General features: G+C 33.0%; 1 protein-coding gene across 8 annotated transcripts in view; it reads right to left on the bottom strand.

The window, feature by feature from the left end:
- Positions 1–16,344, bottom strand: part of LOC6504090 (histone deacetylase 4) — a 29,655-nt gene that overhangs the window by 10,468 nt on the left and 2,843 nt on the right. For 3 of the 8 annotated variants that reach the window (XM_044716721.1, XM_014905697.3, XM_014905698.3), the window contains 5 exons: positions 15,956–16,013; positions 8,251–8,366; positions 2,938–3,045; positions 1,743–2,006; positions 1,581–1,654 (listed from right to left, as the gene is read on the bottom strand). In XM_044716721.1, the coding sequence (XP_044572656.1) occupies positions 1,581–1,654; positions 1,743–2,006; positions 2,938–3,045; positions 8,251–8,366; positions 15,956–15,983 (590 nt within the window). In that variant the 5' untranslated portion in view covers positions 15,984–16,013. Of the gene's footprint in view, positions 1–1,580; positions 1,655–1,742; positions 2,007–2,937; positions 3,046–3,327; positions 3,501–8,250; positions 8,367–8,946; positions 8,984–9,242; positions 9,323–15,955; positions 16,014–16,344 lie in introns of those variants that run through there. The other 5 variants (XM_032452812.2, XM_032452811.2, XM_032452813.2 and 2 more) reach the window with 5 other exon arrangements.

Raw genomic sequence — 16,344 nt, 5'->3', positions numbered from 1 at the left:
CCACATCCATGGCTATATCTCAGCCGATTCTTATCCGATTTCTAAGCGGAATACCTTAAACGATTTCTGAATCGATTCCCCATCCATCTGCATCAAAATCCCGCCACAAAATATTTTTTCAAAATTTTTCAAAAATTTGTAAGGGATCCCCTTCAAAATGCTGGATTTTCGAATGAGGCCCACATCCATGGCTATATCTCAGCCGATTCTTATCCGATTTCTAAGCGGAATACCTTAAACGATTTCTGAATCGATTCCCCATCATTCTGCATCAAAATCCCGCCACAAAATATTTTTTCAAAATTTTTCAAAAATTTGTAAGGGATCCCCTTCAAAATGCTGGATTTTCGAATGAGGCCCACATCCATGGCTATATCTCAGCCGATTCTTATCCGATTTCTAAGCGGAATACCTTAAACGATTTCTGAATCGATTCCCCATCATTCTGCATCAAAATCCCATCACAAAATATTTTTTCAAAATTTTTCAAAAAATTGTAGGGGATCCCCTTCGAAATGCTGGATTTTCGAATGAGGCCCACATCCATGGCTATATCTCAGCCGATTCTTATCCGATTTCTAAGCGGAATACCTTAAACGATTTCTGAATCGATTCCCCATCATTCTGCATCAAAATCCCATCACAAAATATTTTTTCAAAATTTCTCAAAAATTTGTAAGGGATCCCCTTCAAAATGCTGGATTTTCGAATGAGGCCCACATCCATGGCTATATCTCAGCCGATTCTTATCCGATTCCTAAGCGGAATACCTTAAACGATTTCTGAATCGATTCCCCATCCATCTGCATCAAAATCCCGCCACAAAATATTTTTTCAAAATTTTTCAAAAAATTGTAGGGGATCCCCTTCGAAATGCTGGATTTTCGTATGAGGCCCACATCCATGGCTATATCTCAGCCGATTCTTATCCGATTCTTTAGGGAAATATTTTGAACGATTTCTGAACCGATTCCTCATCATTCTGCATCAAAATCCCACCACAAAATATTTTTTCAAAATTTTTCAAAAAATTGTAAGGGATCCCCTTCAAAATGCTGGATTTTCCCTATATGGCCCGGATCCAAAGCTATATCTCTGTCAATATTTATCAGATTCTCAAGAGGAATACCTTAAACGATTTGTGGCCTAATTCTCCATCATTCTACATTAAAATCCCATCACAATATTTTTTTTTCAAATTTTTTCCAAATTTTATAGGGTATCTCCTTCAAAATCCTGAATTTCCGTCTATGGCCCATATATATAGCTATATCTTCGCCAATTCTTAGCCGATTTTCAAGCAAAATACCTTAAACTTTTTTTGGACTAATTCCTCATGATTTTGCATCAAAATCCTGTAAAAAAATATTTTTCAAAATTTTTTCAAATTTTTATGGGGAAACCCCTTGTAAAAATAAGGTTCCTCAATTATTCTCACTTCTAAAGCCAATTCCCAGCCGATTCTTATGGGGAATACCTTAAATGATTTGTAGATCAATTACCTATCTTAATCCGACTTATAATTATTAATATTATTAATAAATTATTAATAAATATTGAAGAAAAAACAGTCCACTTACCGATTTCTATATGGAGATGTTGTCGTTGTGCCGTTGGATGCTGCCGCCTGGGACTTGCGGCTCATGATGAAGCACTGCGAGGGGGATTAGATAAAAAATGAATACTAAATTAATACCAAAAAATACTAAATAGTATAGTATTTTTTTAAGTGTAGCTCTTACATTCAGGATCTGTTTAACTTCCGGACTGGCATTGGCGCTGCAGTTATCCTTTCGCTTCATTCCTTCTCTTTCTCTTCTTTCTCGCTGTTGTTGTTGTTCCCTTTGTTGTTGTTGTTGTTGTTGCTGCTGTTGTTGTTGTTGTTGTTGTTGTTGGCGATGATGCTGCTCCTCTGCAACTGCAGCAGCAGCAGCCGCAGCAGCGGCTGTCACCATGCTCTGCTGCTCGCGCAGTTCCTGGAAGGCGCCATGGGAATTCACCGCAAACTATCGGAATTAATCGAAATTAATCGGAATTAATCGAAATTAATATCGGCAGAGAAATTAATATCGAAAAATGAATTTTTTATTAATTTTTATTTTAAAAACTATTGTTTTTTCGCTTTGTATTGCAGGTTGCTACGATAAGATACCGGATATGGAGTTTTTTTTTATCTCTAAACTTCAAAATCTTTCAAAACTGGTATTTTTTTCTAAAAAAAAGTATTCGGATTTAGTATTTGTGATTTAATATTTTAGCTAAAAATTAATTTAGTTATAATATTTAAAATCTTTAACTATTTTTTTTATAAAAAATACATCTTTAAACTCTTATTTCCCTATTTTCTTTCCTCTATTTTCCTTCTTTGCTTCCAATCTACCATTGGGCGCTTCCGCATAGTGTATGGCTCATGTAAAAGAGCAAGATTTCAAGAAAGAAGCTTTTATTTATTAAACTTTCTGTCCTAAAATAATATCCCTTAATGCAATAACTATCTCTTAAATGCTAAATAAATAATTAAGAAAAAAAAGAAAGATTCTGGAACATTACAGAGAGTATGTATGTCTCTGACAAATATTTTTCATAAATATGACATGGCAGAATCAAGACGATGGATGGCCTTAGTCATCACAAGACACTTCCGACACTTCCGGCACGATAATACTCTATATATATAGTCTTTATATATATATATGTAGGTATATATGTATATATTTTCATTTTAATTTCATTTCAATTCCTCTTTACTTTGGCGCTTTGTTTTCATTTCTGATTTCTGATTTCTGAGTCTACTGAGAGTCTTCTGCTGCCCACACATTTCCCATTCACATCATCGCAAAATAAATGAATATATAAATATATTTATGGATCTTCTATTGAGTAGCAACCATAACAATAAACAATAGTTGGAGAAGAAACTGAAAATTTAATACTCACTTGATACTTGTGCTCCAATTGCAATTTATGCTCCAGTTCCATTTGCTTCGACTGCTCCTGGTATGAATGGTATAGCCTTTGTTTTTGCAATTCCTGACTTTTTTTCAGCTAAAAATAAACATAAATAAATATACAAAATTGTATATATTAATAATGTTTATAAATAATAAAGCAGCATGGCCAGACAAACAATTAGGCGGCAAAATATCCCCATTCTCGATGATCCATATCCATTATCTTACTATAAATTTGTCTGAAACTTGATATACTACAAGTTGGGATTCCCATTTCTATAAAAAAAATATAATTTCCATTGAATTTCTTAAGCATAACAATGATATGAGCAAAAAATTACAAAGGGAAAGTACCATTTCTTAAAATATTTATTACCTGATCTTCGCATATTTCCCATGACCTTAACATTTCTATTTTTTTTTTTTAATATATATACAAAAATATATATATTTTACTATTCAGGTGAGAACAAAATACAAGATATTTCCGGTTACTTAACTTAATAAATAATATTTGGCTTTCACTTTTGTTGTTTTTTTTTTCTTCTATTTTATTTTTATTTATTTTCTATTTCACAAACACAGTCACATTTTCATCAACTTTTTGCTTAGAATCTTCGTATTTTTCTATTTTTCTGATTTTTTTTGAGCAAAAAATTTGCGTGTTTTGGTTTTTGTTGCTTTTTCTTAATGGATTTTTCTCAGTTCTGTGTCTCAGTTCAGTGTTTTTTGGCCTTTCATTTCAGTTTCACTCGGCCGACTGTTCCAACTGGCGAAAAATTCAAATAAAAACACAGAATTTCGAAACATGCCCGAGAAATTATTGAGAAAAATAAGAGAAAACAAGGAGAGCCCACAGAGTGCTAGAGAAAAGTGCATAAAGAGATGGGAGAAATTATTCAAAAAAAAAAAAAACCAATTTTTAAAAAGAAAATATTATAGCAGACATTTGAAAAATAATATATTAAAAACTTTAAAACTAAAATAGAGGAAATTCTTTGACAGAAAAAAGTGTTATTCGATTTTTTCATGTTTTTGAGAGTTTCGAACCATTTACTTTCCATCTAGGAAGCTCAAGATTAAAAGCCAATTTCTATTTAGAACGTACACTACCTTTTGCCATATGGCTTTGCCAAACTGATTCTGATTTTGATTCTGATTCCGATTCCTAGAAAAACTGCACATTCGCCAGTTGCTATGGCCAATGCTATAATTATAAATACCTGCGTTATAATTATAGCCAGGCCACAAGACAGCAGCAGAGCACACAGGCACGCCCATATAAATAGCATCACATCAAGGGGGTTTACAAAATAAAAATAAAATAAAAATAAAAATACTATATATATAGAAACCATCAGAGATGCAGTTTTTTTTATTATCTTCTGGTCTAGTTCATTTTTTATTCCATAAGATGGATGTATCTCGCGGGGGACAGGAATTTCCGGAAATTCTCAATTCAATTCTTAGTTCGAATCAAAGCTGGTTTTATTTTTAGTTTTTCGTCTAATTAAAAACTGGAGATGATTAATCCACAAAAAGAGTCATTTCGCGGGAGAAAGGCATCCAATTTATGCTAATTTTCAGTTGCAATAAAATCAATTTATAAAGAAAATGAATATTTATATTTTATTTTAAAGACATAGTAGTTGTTTAAACCAGACTTGACAAGAAAACAATTAATGGAAATGGGAAGAAATAAATATAAGCTAAAGAGCAATGCAATTAATGATTTTTATCGATTAAATCGATATATTCTGCAAGGTATATTAGTTTCTACTATCGATAAGTAGATTTTTTATAAATTTAATTTATTTTTCTTGATTCAGTTTAAAAAAAAATTAAAATAATGTTAATAAAGTTATAATAAACCTTCTTTAAATAATTTATCGATAAAAAATCGATATAATTTTCAAATAGTTTTAGTTTCTACTCATAGTTAATAAATAATTTATTTTAAGTCTTTAAAATCCCCTTAAAAAACAATAAAAAAATAAACTAGCCCTTTAGCCCATCAAATATGTAAAAGTTATCGACAAAATCGAATTATTTCACACTTGTTTTTATATAAAAATCTATTATCTCCTAGACATTGACTAAAATCCATTAAACTCATGTGTTTGTTATGATTTTCGCCAAATACATCCTAACATTCTGACAATAAAGGAAAAATAATCGATAAACACGATATATTTAGAAAGAAACTATATATTCTGCCTATCGATTACAAGTAATTTATCCCAATTCTTTAAATAAATCCTTAAAATAATCCTCTTAATATATTTTTACTTTAAAACAATAAGTAAACCTCTTGCTATTTAAAACCTATCGATTAAATCGATAAATTTCCCAACGATTTTAATTTTTTCTGGATTTTAAGACAAAGATTTTCTTTAATCCCTCTGTTTATTTATGTTTATATTTCAATCGCAAAAATTGTCAAAATTAAATTGAAATTCTAGCATATTTAATTTTAAAATATTGCTTTTTTGTGATTTTTTTTTTCGATTTTTTTTTGTCTCTGATCTTTTTGAATTGCAATCTTGGTTGTCTTGAAATACAAAACTATTCTTTTCGCTTAATTTGTGTGCGAAGATCAAAGATCAATGATCATCTTCATTAAGATCTTGTCATCCTCCCACACCCACCCGTCCTACTGCCTCCCTCCCTCCCCCACAGCCACTTTAATTTCTGCTAATTTGCATTTTGCTCGTGCCACCCCAAAAAAAAATAGAAAAAAAATAGAAAAAAAAAAAAATAGAAAAATTAAATAGAAAAAAAAATAGAAATAAGAAAACAGAACACAGAAAAATGCTAAAAGAAAATAGAAACTAGAAAATAGACAAGGAATTCTACAAAAGCATTTTCACAGATTTCAGTGGGTATAAGTGTGTGTGTAGTGTGTGTGTGTGTGTGTGTGTGTGTGATCTAACCAAACTATTTGTTCGAGTGTATCTGTGTGTGTGAGTGATTTTTAAAAATAAAACCCGCCGAGTTTATAAAAGAACAAAAATAAATTCAAAGGAAAAACCGAACGAAAATAACAAAAAACAGCAAAATGTTGATGAAAAACCGAAGGCACCTCTCAAATCGGATGAAAATTAGAATTAAAAAAAAAATAAAAAAAAAAATAGTTCAAAAAATGGCCAATAGATGGGGTTGTGAGTGGGGCGTGGCATCTACCTATACATACTCTTCTTCTTCTTCTTCTTCATTTAAAACCCTAAAAATAAAATCTTCAAAATGAAAACAAAACAAAAAAAATAGAAAAAAAAAAAGAAAAACTGCAGCAGCCAAACTGCAGCCAAAAAATCGAGGCATAAATAAATCCCCGAGACTATAAATTGAATTCAAGACAAGGCAGCACTACGAGGAAGGAGATTCTCCACCAGCAGGGCCCCAGGGCGGGGGTGGGGCCGGCCGGGGGGGCGGCTTCTGGCCAAGCAGGTGGGCCTGCTGCTGCTGCTGCACATGCTGAGCGAGAGAGAGAGCGCGAGAGGAGGCAGAGATGCGCCCACCGAGAGAGAGCGAGAGTGGGGTAGGGAGAGCTAGAGATGCACAACAAACCAAATTTAGAACTGGCTACAGTAGGCTCTCGATAGAGAGGATTTTAGCTTTAAGAAAATATTAAAAAATATCATTTAAAATATATAAATTTAAAAATTACATAAATATTATTACAAAATTTAAAATACATTAATTTAGAATTAGCTACAGGAGGCACTCTATAAAAAGACATTTTAGCTTTGAGAAAATATTTATATATATATATTTTTTATTACAGAACAGAAATATTACTAATTTAACAAAAAATATCAGAAAAAACAAACTATCGATAAAATCGATTTATTTTGATTTAGAATACATTATAATACTTTATTTTTTTTTATACTTTTTTTACTTTATAGCCAATGAGAACCGTGAATCCTTTCCGATTCTGGCCAGAGATGCGCACAGAACAGTACATCTCTCTCTTGACTCGGTTTCGGTCTATTTTTAGAGGGACTTTATTTAAAAAATGCGCAAAAACTCATACATATTTTCGTAGTGAAAACAATAAATATAGAATCATTAAGTTGTACACGCGTTTAAATTTAGACTCTCGACCAGAAGAGCAGCCGCAGCGCAGCAGCAGCAGTAGCATCCGAGCACGCACATACATGTACACACATGTTCGCTACAGAAACATGGCCAGAACCAGAGCCAGGCGAATAAAGTATAAATAAAGCGGAAAGCGAAAAGAGGAAAAAAAAAGAAAAAAAAAACACAAAAAGCTCAACAAAAATAAAACAAAAGCGAGCAGAAAATAAAGAAAAAGGAGGAGGAGAAACCAGCCAGCTGGAGAAGCTGGCAGGCAGGCAGGCGGGCCGCTCCATTAAAAGAATTCTATTTCCAGCTTTTGATGTTTAGTTGAAAAAAGATTATCGAAAAAATCGAAAAATGGAGGATATTTTTGGGAAACTATTGGGGGAGACTTTATTTTGTTGGGCATAGTACTTTTTAATAATTATTATTTCTTTATTTTATCATTTTCTTTTACATTTTTAATAATTAAATATATCGAAATTTATTGATAAATAAATAAATATTGGTTTATATCGATAGTTTTACTAAAGTTTTACTTCGAAAGGGGCCTTTTTGCTTTATTAACTGTAATTAGCTTTTTAATTTTTTTTATTTTAATATTCTTTTAAATATTGAAAAAGAAATCTATCAAAAGCTATCGATAAATAAGAATATATTGTTTTATATCGATAGTTTTACTAAAGAAGCTGTTGAAAAAGGGTTTTTATTCTTTATTTTTTAATATTCTTTGAAATATTTATGTTAAATCTATCGAACGTTATCGATAAATAAATAAATTTTGTTTTATATCGATAGTTTTTGTTCATATATTAATATTTTATGGATTAAAAATCTCTAAAAAATATTTAAATATTTAAATCCGGGTAATTATATTTTATTTTAATAGTTTATAGTATTTTTTATACAAAATTTATAAATTATTTAAAAAAAAATACAGACTTTCCTCCTAAGAACCTCCCATAAACCCAAAAAATATTGATAACTTGCAATTATTTTGATTTTTAATTAATAAAACCTTAGAAAATAATTCGCAGTGTATCTAAAAATCTTGTCAATTAATTAAAGAGTAGGGTATTGAGAGATTTAGTTGCCGAAACTAATGCTAAACACATTCTGATGACGAATATAAATCGAGAGGGGGGACTATAACACTAATACCAGATGTTCGAATAGATATACATATGTATTTATGGGCTTTGGGTATATAACTCACCTCCATGATCTGCTGATCGATATCCACCGCCGGATGGGGCTTGTAGTCCAATGTCAGGGCGCCCGGCGTTATGTGCTGCAGCAGTCGCTCATTGCTTCCGGCTTCTGATGGCAGATCTGCGAATTGGGAATGTAAACAAGCACAAACACGCTATAGAATTTCCACTATTCATAAAAAAAAAAAAACAAAAACAACAATTGATATTGAAATGGAAATTGGAAAATTGAAACACAGACTGGAAGTCAATGAGAGATAGGGAAGAGAGCATTGTCTAGCCGAAGAGAGAGAGGAGAGGAGAGGAGAGAGTCTAATGTGTCACACCTCCTTCAATCCCCATCGCCCCATCTCCCTCTAGCACTTGTTCTGGCCCCATGGCGTGCCCTGTCCCACTCACGCCCATGGTCTGATTATGTAGATAAGGCAGAGCGCTTATCAGACGCATTTAAAAATAAATCTAAAACGTATTTAGTCGCCGAGTTGGACCTCGATGATAGGCACTAAGTGATGCACTAAGAAAAATTACAATATATATTTTTTATTTTATTATTATTTATTTTTTTACACTTTTCACTATCAGTTCTTCTTCTTATCTTTTTTTTAGCACGTGACGTGTTTCTCCCTCTCTCTCTCTTCCTCTCCTTCTATTTATTAGCACTATTGTATAAATAAAAAATTATTATTGATGAAAAATTCCACCTTAACTGACCAGCTGACAGCGTCGACTGAGACTGAGACTGAGACAGCGGCTGCGACGGCTACGGCGGCAGAGAAGGCACAGGTAAAAATGAAAAAAAAAAAATAAATAAATTGCAGTCGAGTCAAATCGGTTGGGAAAAAAAATATATATTTCATTGATAAATTGTTAGTCGCGAAAAAAAATAAATATAAATAAAGAGCAAGGAGCGAACTTTTCCATTTATTTTTATTTTTATTCTCTGGACTAATTGCGCGCCAAGCCATATGCAGAGGAAAAAAATTATGATATGACTAACCAAAAAGTCCAATTAGCAATGATGTCGTCTGCTCTCAGCACTGTCTCTCTCTCTCTCTGCTGTCTTACGCTCTCTGCCACAATTCTGGCTCTCTCTCACCCGCTCTCTTTCTCTCTCCGAAAGCAACCTCGCTGATCTAATCACAAAAGTCGTGTTTTCTGGTCTAGAAATTGATTCCAATTGAATATTGGGCTATGTGGCAGGTTAAAAATAGAACAAGGAGCAAAGCGCAGACTAGGGATGGCAAAAAAATAAACAACAAATAAATACTATCGATTGAAAATCAAAATAATCGATTAAAAGTAATGATCTGTTTTACTTAAGAAATAAGAGGTTAGATTTGTTTTAGTATATGTATTTATTTTTTTGTGCATATCTAACTGAATAGGCCGTGACCTGCTGCGCTGCTTGCCGCACTGCCTGCCGCTTTTTGCTTGCCACTCTATTTTTAGCCGCATTTATAAATCGTGCATGGCTTTGGGCCGTATATTTAGAAGTGCTGGCAGTGCAACAAAGGCAACAATGCACAAAAAAAAAAAATTTGAAGACAAAAACACCGAAAAAAATACACAATTCTTTATAAAAAAAAAAAAACATTATTTAAAAAACAAATTAATAAATAATAATTTTATTATTATTAAGTCCATCATAATTTGTTCAAGTGCATCTTCAAAGTTAACTCGTGAGAGAACAGATAGTTCCATCTCGATCTCGATCGTGCTCTCGCTCTCTTTTAATCTCTTTTTGGCTGCATTATAACTGCAGGTGCAAAAACATATGAGCGTAAAGAGAGAGGGGAGTGCAGTCAGCTGTTTTTGTTTTTGCATTGAAATGAAAGTAAATGCGTAGCTGCTGCTGCTGCCCCGTCCCTCTCTAGCACACACAACTCTCCCCCTGGATGGCTTTTCAACTTCAAGGTCAATTCCACTGTTGACATAGAAACCCCAGGCCCAACAAAAACAATGCCAAAGCACGTGTATACATATATATATATATACAATTGTGTGTGTGTGAAAAGAATAAAAAAAAAAATACAAAAAACGTTGTAAAGTTTTATGAGAGTGGGAGGGAGGGAGGGAGGTAGGTAGGCACGCTGTCATTGAAATTGAAACTGAAATTCAATTGGAAATTGATACGATAGAGGTGGGAGAGTGAGAGAATGAGGAGAGAGCCAGAGAGGGAGCAGACCTTCAACCTTCCACAACCCATCCATCCAACCACCCACCACCCCCTTTGGAAACAACCTTTCGGTCCTCTCTTTCCATCCTTCCTCAATAAGTTTGTTTTGAGTGATAGCAGGCGTTTCGTTCCAACGTGTTTTTTGTTTTTTTTGTTTATGAATGTATGGGTGTATCTGTGTGAGTGCCTGCAAGTGTAGTGGTAGTGTGTGGGTAAATTTCCAGCGCGCGTATTCTAAAAATAGAAACACCAACAACGGGGCTAAACTTTTGGGCCGTTTTTGTTTTTGTTTTCCTCCTCTGCTTCTTCTTTTATTATTATCAACATATAGAGGCGTATGGCCTGTAAGAGGTGGGCGTGGCCCTGTGAAGTTCTTGGCTACCACCTCTCCCCTCCCCCCCGCCTTATTTTGAGGGACTCACCTTGACAAATACAATTGGAAATTGGAAAATGGAAAAGCCAAGGAACTGCCACCAAAATACCAACTACAGTAGACATTCGCTTCAAGGGAGGGACTAAGCTTTGTTTTAGTTTTAAATAAAATTTTTTTTAAAGGTATTTTTCTTATTTTTTATTGTTTTTATTAGTAAGAAACTGGTTTTTAAAGTATTACTCATATTTTTAAATACTTAAAACACCAAAATATAAAAAATTATAAAAAAAATCAAATTATTCTGATCAGATCTATAAAAAATGTCTATAATTTTAATAATTTTTCACAGATTTTTATGGGAAATTGCTTTCTGGAACAGATTTTTGGATGAATTCTCCACAAAACTCTTAAAAAACTAGTATAATTAATTTTGTATCAATATTTTTACAATTTTTATGGACCTACCCCCTTGAAACAACAACAATATCCATTAACAATTCTCCATTAAAGAATGTCATTAAATATTTATTTTTTTTTAATGTTTCTCAAAATAAAACCCCTTAAAAAACATGCTTAGTCATAGAACATCTTCTATATCTTCAATATCTTAAATATCTTCTATATCTTCTACATATTCTTTATATTTTATATATTCTACATCTTCTATATATCTTCTATAATTTTTCTATATATTATATAAATTAATAATATAAAATATAATAAAATAATGACCTTCTTGCAACAAGTCCCAGTTCCACTTCCCCTAAATAATATCAATAACTAAGGGGGGGTAGCCACTCTGTCCACACAGATCCTTTTGGGCTTCTAATTTTAGGGGGTGACTCATCGAATTTTCCGAAATCGAGTAAAAGTTGAGCGAGTAAGGGGGGTACTCGGTACTGTGGGACTGAAATGAAAACAAATACTGTGGCGGCGGCGAGTGGTGTGGAAGGTTAGGGGGTTACCCCAGTACAATAATACATAAGAGATATATATATACATAAGTCTTACGATTTTATATAACAGCTAACAGAGAAAGAGACAGCAGATAGAGAAAGAGAAAGGAGACAGAAGACTGGTTTTATTTCTGAAATTCCATTACAAATAAATGGAATGCCCCCCTCTTTCATAGGCGGAGTGTGTAGGGGGTAAACACATATATATATATTGGAATTAGGGAATTCGACCTTCTTGCAGGTGGAACAATAACAACAAAAACAAAAACACCAACAAAATAGAAACAAAAATAAAGGAGAAAAAAAAACACAACTTATTGCGTCTCAGACATTTAATTTTTGCGCCATAAGGGGGTACTTTGTTAGCAATTAAATTCTATATATAAATAGCCTATATAAGGTAGCCTAGAGTAGTCTAACCCCCCTAAAAATCAACAAAAACGTACAAAAAATTATAAATAAAAAAATAAATAAATAAAATTGAACTTTAAATTCCATTATTTTTTAATGAAAGTCCCTAAGAGCAGGGAAGGGGACTAAAAAGGGGGTAATGGGCAGGTAATTTTCTAAACTTTTAGTTGGAAAAGTTAAAATGGCCATCAGACAAGTCCTCTAATTGCACAAAAGTGCCTCCATAAATTGTAAAAACAAAAAAAAAAAATCAAAGAACTATTAGCAAAAAATTGTGATTATCAGAATTAGGGAGTTTCCCTCTTTAAAAGCTTTTTTAATGGAGTTTAAAACGTTTAGAATTAAAGTTTATAGCTATTTTTCCTTTAAAAGTTAGAGTTTTAATGAAAATTTCTTGAATTTCTTTTTTTTTTTTTTTAAAGGGGGTGTATCTGTTATGTTAGTTATAATTAATATTTAATATTTATTATTTTTCATATTTTATTTTAGAAAAATTAAACCCAAAATAGACCTAAATTATTATTTATTCATTAATTTATTATTCTTCAATAAGAAAATATCTATTTATTCCTTAATTTATTAAAAAATTTTACAACTTCTGATATTTTTAATAAATGAAATTATTTTAAATATTTAAACTTAGTCAGAAAACTTAGTAGAAAAAATAAAGTCAAGAATAGATAAAGAAAATAGACAAATCTGATGAATAAATAAATATTTAAATAAAGAAACAATTAAATTATGACCCCCCCCTTAAAAAAAAAAACTATTAATTTTTGTAAATCAATTAAAAACTCCCAGAACCTCATTATTATTTCAAAGTCGTAATGGATATCTGCAGGTGGGAGAGTGGAGGGAGTCTCCGAAGCTTTCTTTGTCCGTCCGTCTGTCCGCCTGTCCGTCTGTCCGCCTGTCCGTCTGTCCGTTTGAATTCCCGGCAATTAGACCGAGGCCCTGGGCCATTGTCCGGCGTAGGAATCCGGGCCATATACATATACGTATTGTCCCCGGACACTTTTTGCACGTGTCCAAGAAAAATACAAAAGAAACACTAACAAAAAGGGAGTAACTCGACTAAATGATACCTAGTACTCCTTTTTTTTATGGGAGTTAAGGGGCGTGGCTAAAATTTTTTGTAGACATTAAATAAACAATAATTAGGGGAATCTAAATATAAAATTTCAAAGCTCTATGTCTTATAGTTTCCGAGTTATGGGAGTTTTTTCAAGAAAAGCGGACACGCGGACACACGGACAGCAATTCTCCTAAGATTCGAATTCTCTTTTGTTACAAAAACTATATACCCTTTGAAGCTACTAGTACAGGGTATTCAAATAAAAAGCTAAAAGGAAGCAAAGTGGATGGAAGATGTGGCCCGGGGATCGGGGTCTCCGGGTCTTGGGGTCTCCGGGTCCGGCTGTTACATACTCACACAGACGCAACACTCACACACACACACACACACACATACATAACACCACTCATTTGAAAGGCAAGTAAATTTTGTTGTGGCTGTTGTTGTTGTTGTTGCTTTTGTGTCTAAAAATAGACGAAAATCGATAAACGAATGTTTTTCTTTTTGGTTGAAAACAAACAGACAGGGACGGCGACAGAGAGAGAGAGAGAGAAAGGGCGTGAGAGGTAGAGCAAATAGAGAGTAAGCGAGAGAGGAGCTGAGCACGAAGCGAAGATTACGGGACTCCACAAGGCATCTCCACCTTCGCTTTCCAACCTTCCCACCCACTTTCCAGCCCTCCCCCGCCCCTCGAATACCGTTGCCTTTTCCACGTGCTTTGGCATTGACAGTGGTCTCCACAAATGGCCCAAAGAGCACGGCGGGAGAGGACTTCCTAGCGGGTTTTCTAGCCATTTCTAGCTGTAAGAATGAGGCTTAAATTATGATATTTTTATTCATAATTATTTATTTTATTAAAATTCATTCAAAGATTTAAAATTGTTTTTTTTAGATAATTATCGATATATTTGTGATTAATTGGGCTTTAAAAGTTTTCTATATCGATTAAAACCTATCGATAAATTGCTGTCTAAACTATAGACCCTTTTTTCATCTTTTATTTATTAAAAGTTATTAAAAAACATTAAATAGTTATCTAAAATCAATTAAAATCCATTGTTTTTCGACAAATACAGGGTGTAAAAAGCGTTTAATATCAAATACTAACGAGAAAAGAATAGGAAGCCTAAATCATCTTTAGATTATAAAATTTATCACAAAAAAGTATAAAAACCATTAAATAGTTCTCTAAAATCAATTAAAAACCATAATTTTTCGATAAATCTACCTTTAAAAGCTATTAATATCAGTTATTAGAGATATAGGAATAGAATTATATCCATTGGAAGTCTGAAACATCTTTAGATTGTGAATTATTTAAAAAAAGTTATCTAAATCCATTAAAAACTATGTATTATCGATAAATTCGTCATTAACTGTTGACTTGAAAAAATCTCCAAAAAAAAACAAGCCAAACTCCAAAGGCAAGCTAGAGAGCATCACTGGTTCCTGGCCAAGAGAGCCGTCCAAGCTCGAGCCCTAGCTCTCCCGCTCCCGCCCCCCCAGGCAAGCCACCCCCCGCCACCATCTGTTAGCCATGAAAATGGAAGAAGAAGAAGAAGAGAACCGACCATGGACAATGTGCTTTATGTTGTTGTTGCTGTTATTTTTTGACCCAGCTGGGACTGGGACTGGGGCTGCTTCTGGCCCGGGACGTTACTCGAAAGCCAGTAGGCAGTGGTTATTGTCCCACTGTAGCCCCCCCTACCACCCTACCCACCTCTAGACCATGAAGCAGAAGCAACAAACGCACAGTGGGACAAGCTGTGTCAATATTTGATTGATTTGATTGACAGAATGGTGGAAAATAGGAGAAAAAAAAGTGGAAAAATTCAGGTACTTCTCGAGCCAAACATCTGCCAAAAAAAAATAAAAATAAAAGCTTTTGTTCTATTTTTTTTTCTAAAATATTTCCAGAAAATATAGTCTCTATGGATAGTTAAATATTTACTTTTCCACTGACTGACTTAATGGATTAAATCAATAAAGTAGTGGCTCTTTAGATTCTCTCTCTTCTTTTTTTTATTTGCTTTCTTTTTGCTTATAATTCCCAAGTTGTTACTCTCTAATCTTTATATTCTTTATTTACAGTTTTTTAGCTATTTTTTTATAGATTTTTCTTATACAAATTTAATAAAAAATAGGCCAGTAGTAAGTATAAAATAAAAAATAAGTTAGATTAGAACTTAATTTATTTTTTTTATTTATTTTCCTTTATAATTCTCAACTAGTTTTTGTCTAGACTCTTTCTTTTGATCTCTTGTTTCTCTTATAATTCTTAACTTCTTAGTTTAAGCCTTGATTTTCTTGAATTCCCATATTTTTTCTTATAATTCCCAACCAGTGTGCCATTTTTCATCGAGAGCGCAGTTCTGTTCGCTTTTTTTGTGTGTGTATGTGTATGTGCTTATTACAGTTATTTTTGGAAGCCATCACACTCACACCCTGGACATATCTGAAGTATATATGTACTAGCACGTGCTGTGTAAGCTTTTGTTTGGAAATGGGTCTAGTATATAGACTAAGCGAATAATATATATATATTAATGCCATATGAGAGTTACCTCCAAGAGATATCTAAGAAAGTGGAATATAATAACCACCCAAAAAAAAAATAGAACAAGATACACGGTCCTGGACACTAAACTAGGATGGATGGATGGATGGGTGGGAGGAGGATGACTGGAGAGATGGAAGGTCCTTCTTGGTTCCCACTTACCGTGTATTCTATCGTCGGGACTAGACATTTTGCATATGGAATTGGGGGAGGGCGGAACCTGCAACAAATCAGAAAAAAAACACAAATTAAAACACAAATATTCCAAAAAATCAATCGAATTTAGGGTTTTTGTTTTTTGTCTTGGGGAAAATAAGATTTTTAGTTATTTTTTATTTATTTTTTTTTTTTTAGAAATGTTTGTTGTTTGTATTCCTGACTCATGAGATCCCCCCCTTTAAAAAAAATAAACTGAAATTATTTATTTTTTATATTTATATATATATTTTTTCTAATTTTGCTTTTTATATTTATATATATATTTTTTCTAATTTTGCTTTTTAGGAGCGCCCTTTTGTGGGGGCGTGGTCCCTAAATGATAACGAGTTGCC

This window comes from Drosophila ananassae, chromosome XL (genome assembly GCF_017639315.1).
Source record: "Drosophila ananassae strain 14024-0371.13 chromosome XL, ASM1763931v2, whole genome shotgun sequence".
Lineage (NCBI taxonomy): Eukaryota > Metazoa > Arthropoda > Insecta > Diptera > Drosophilidae > Drosophila > Drosophila ananassae.
The sequence above is the reverse complement of the archived record's forward strand: the minus strand, read 5'-3'. Positions and strand labels throughout refer to the sequence as shown.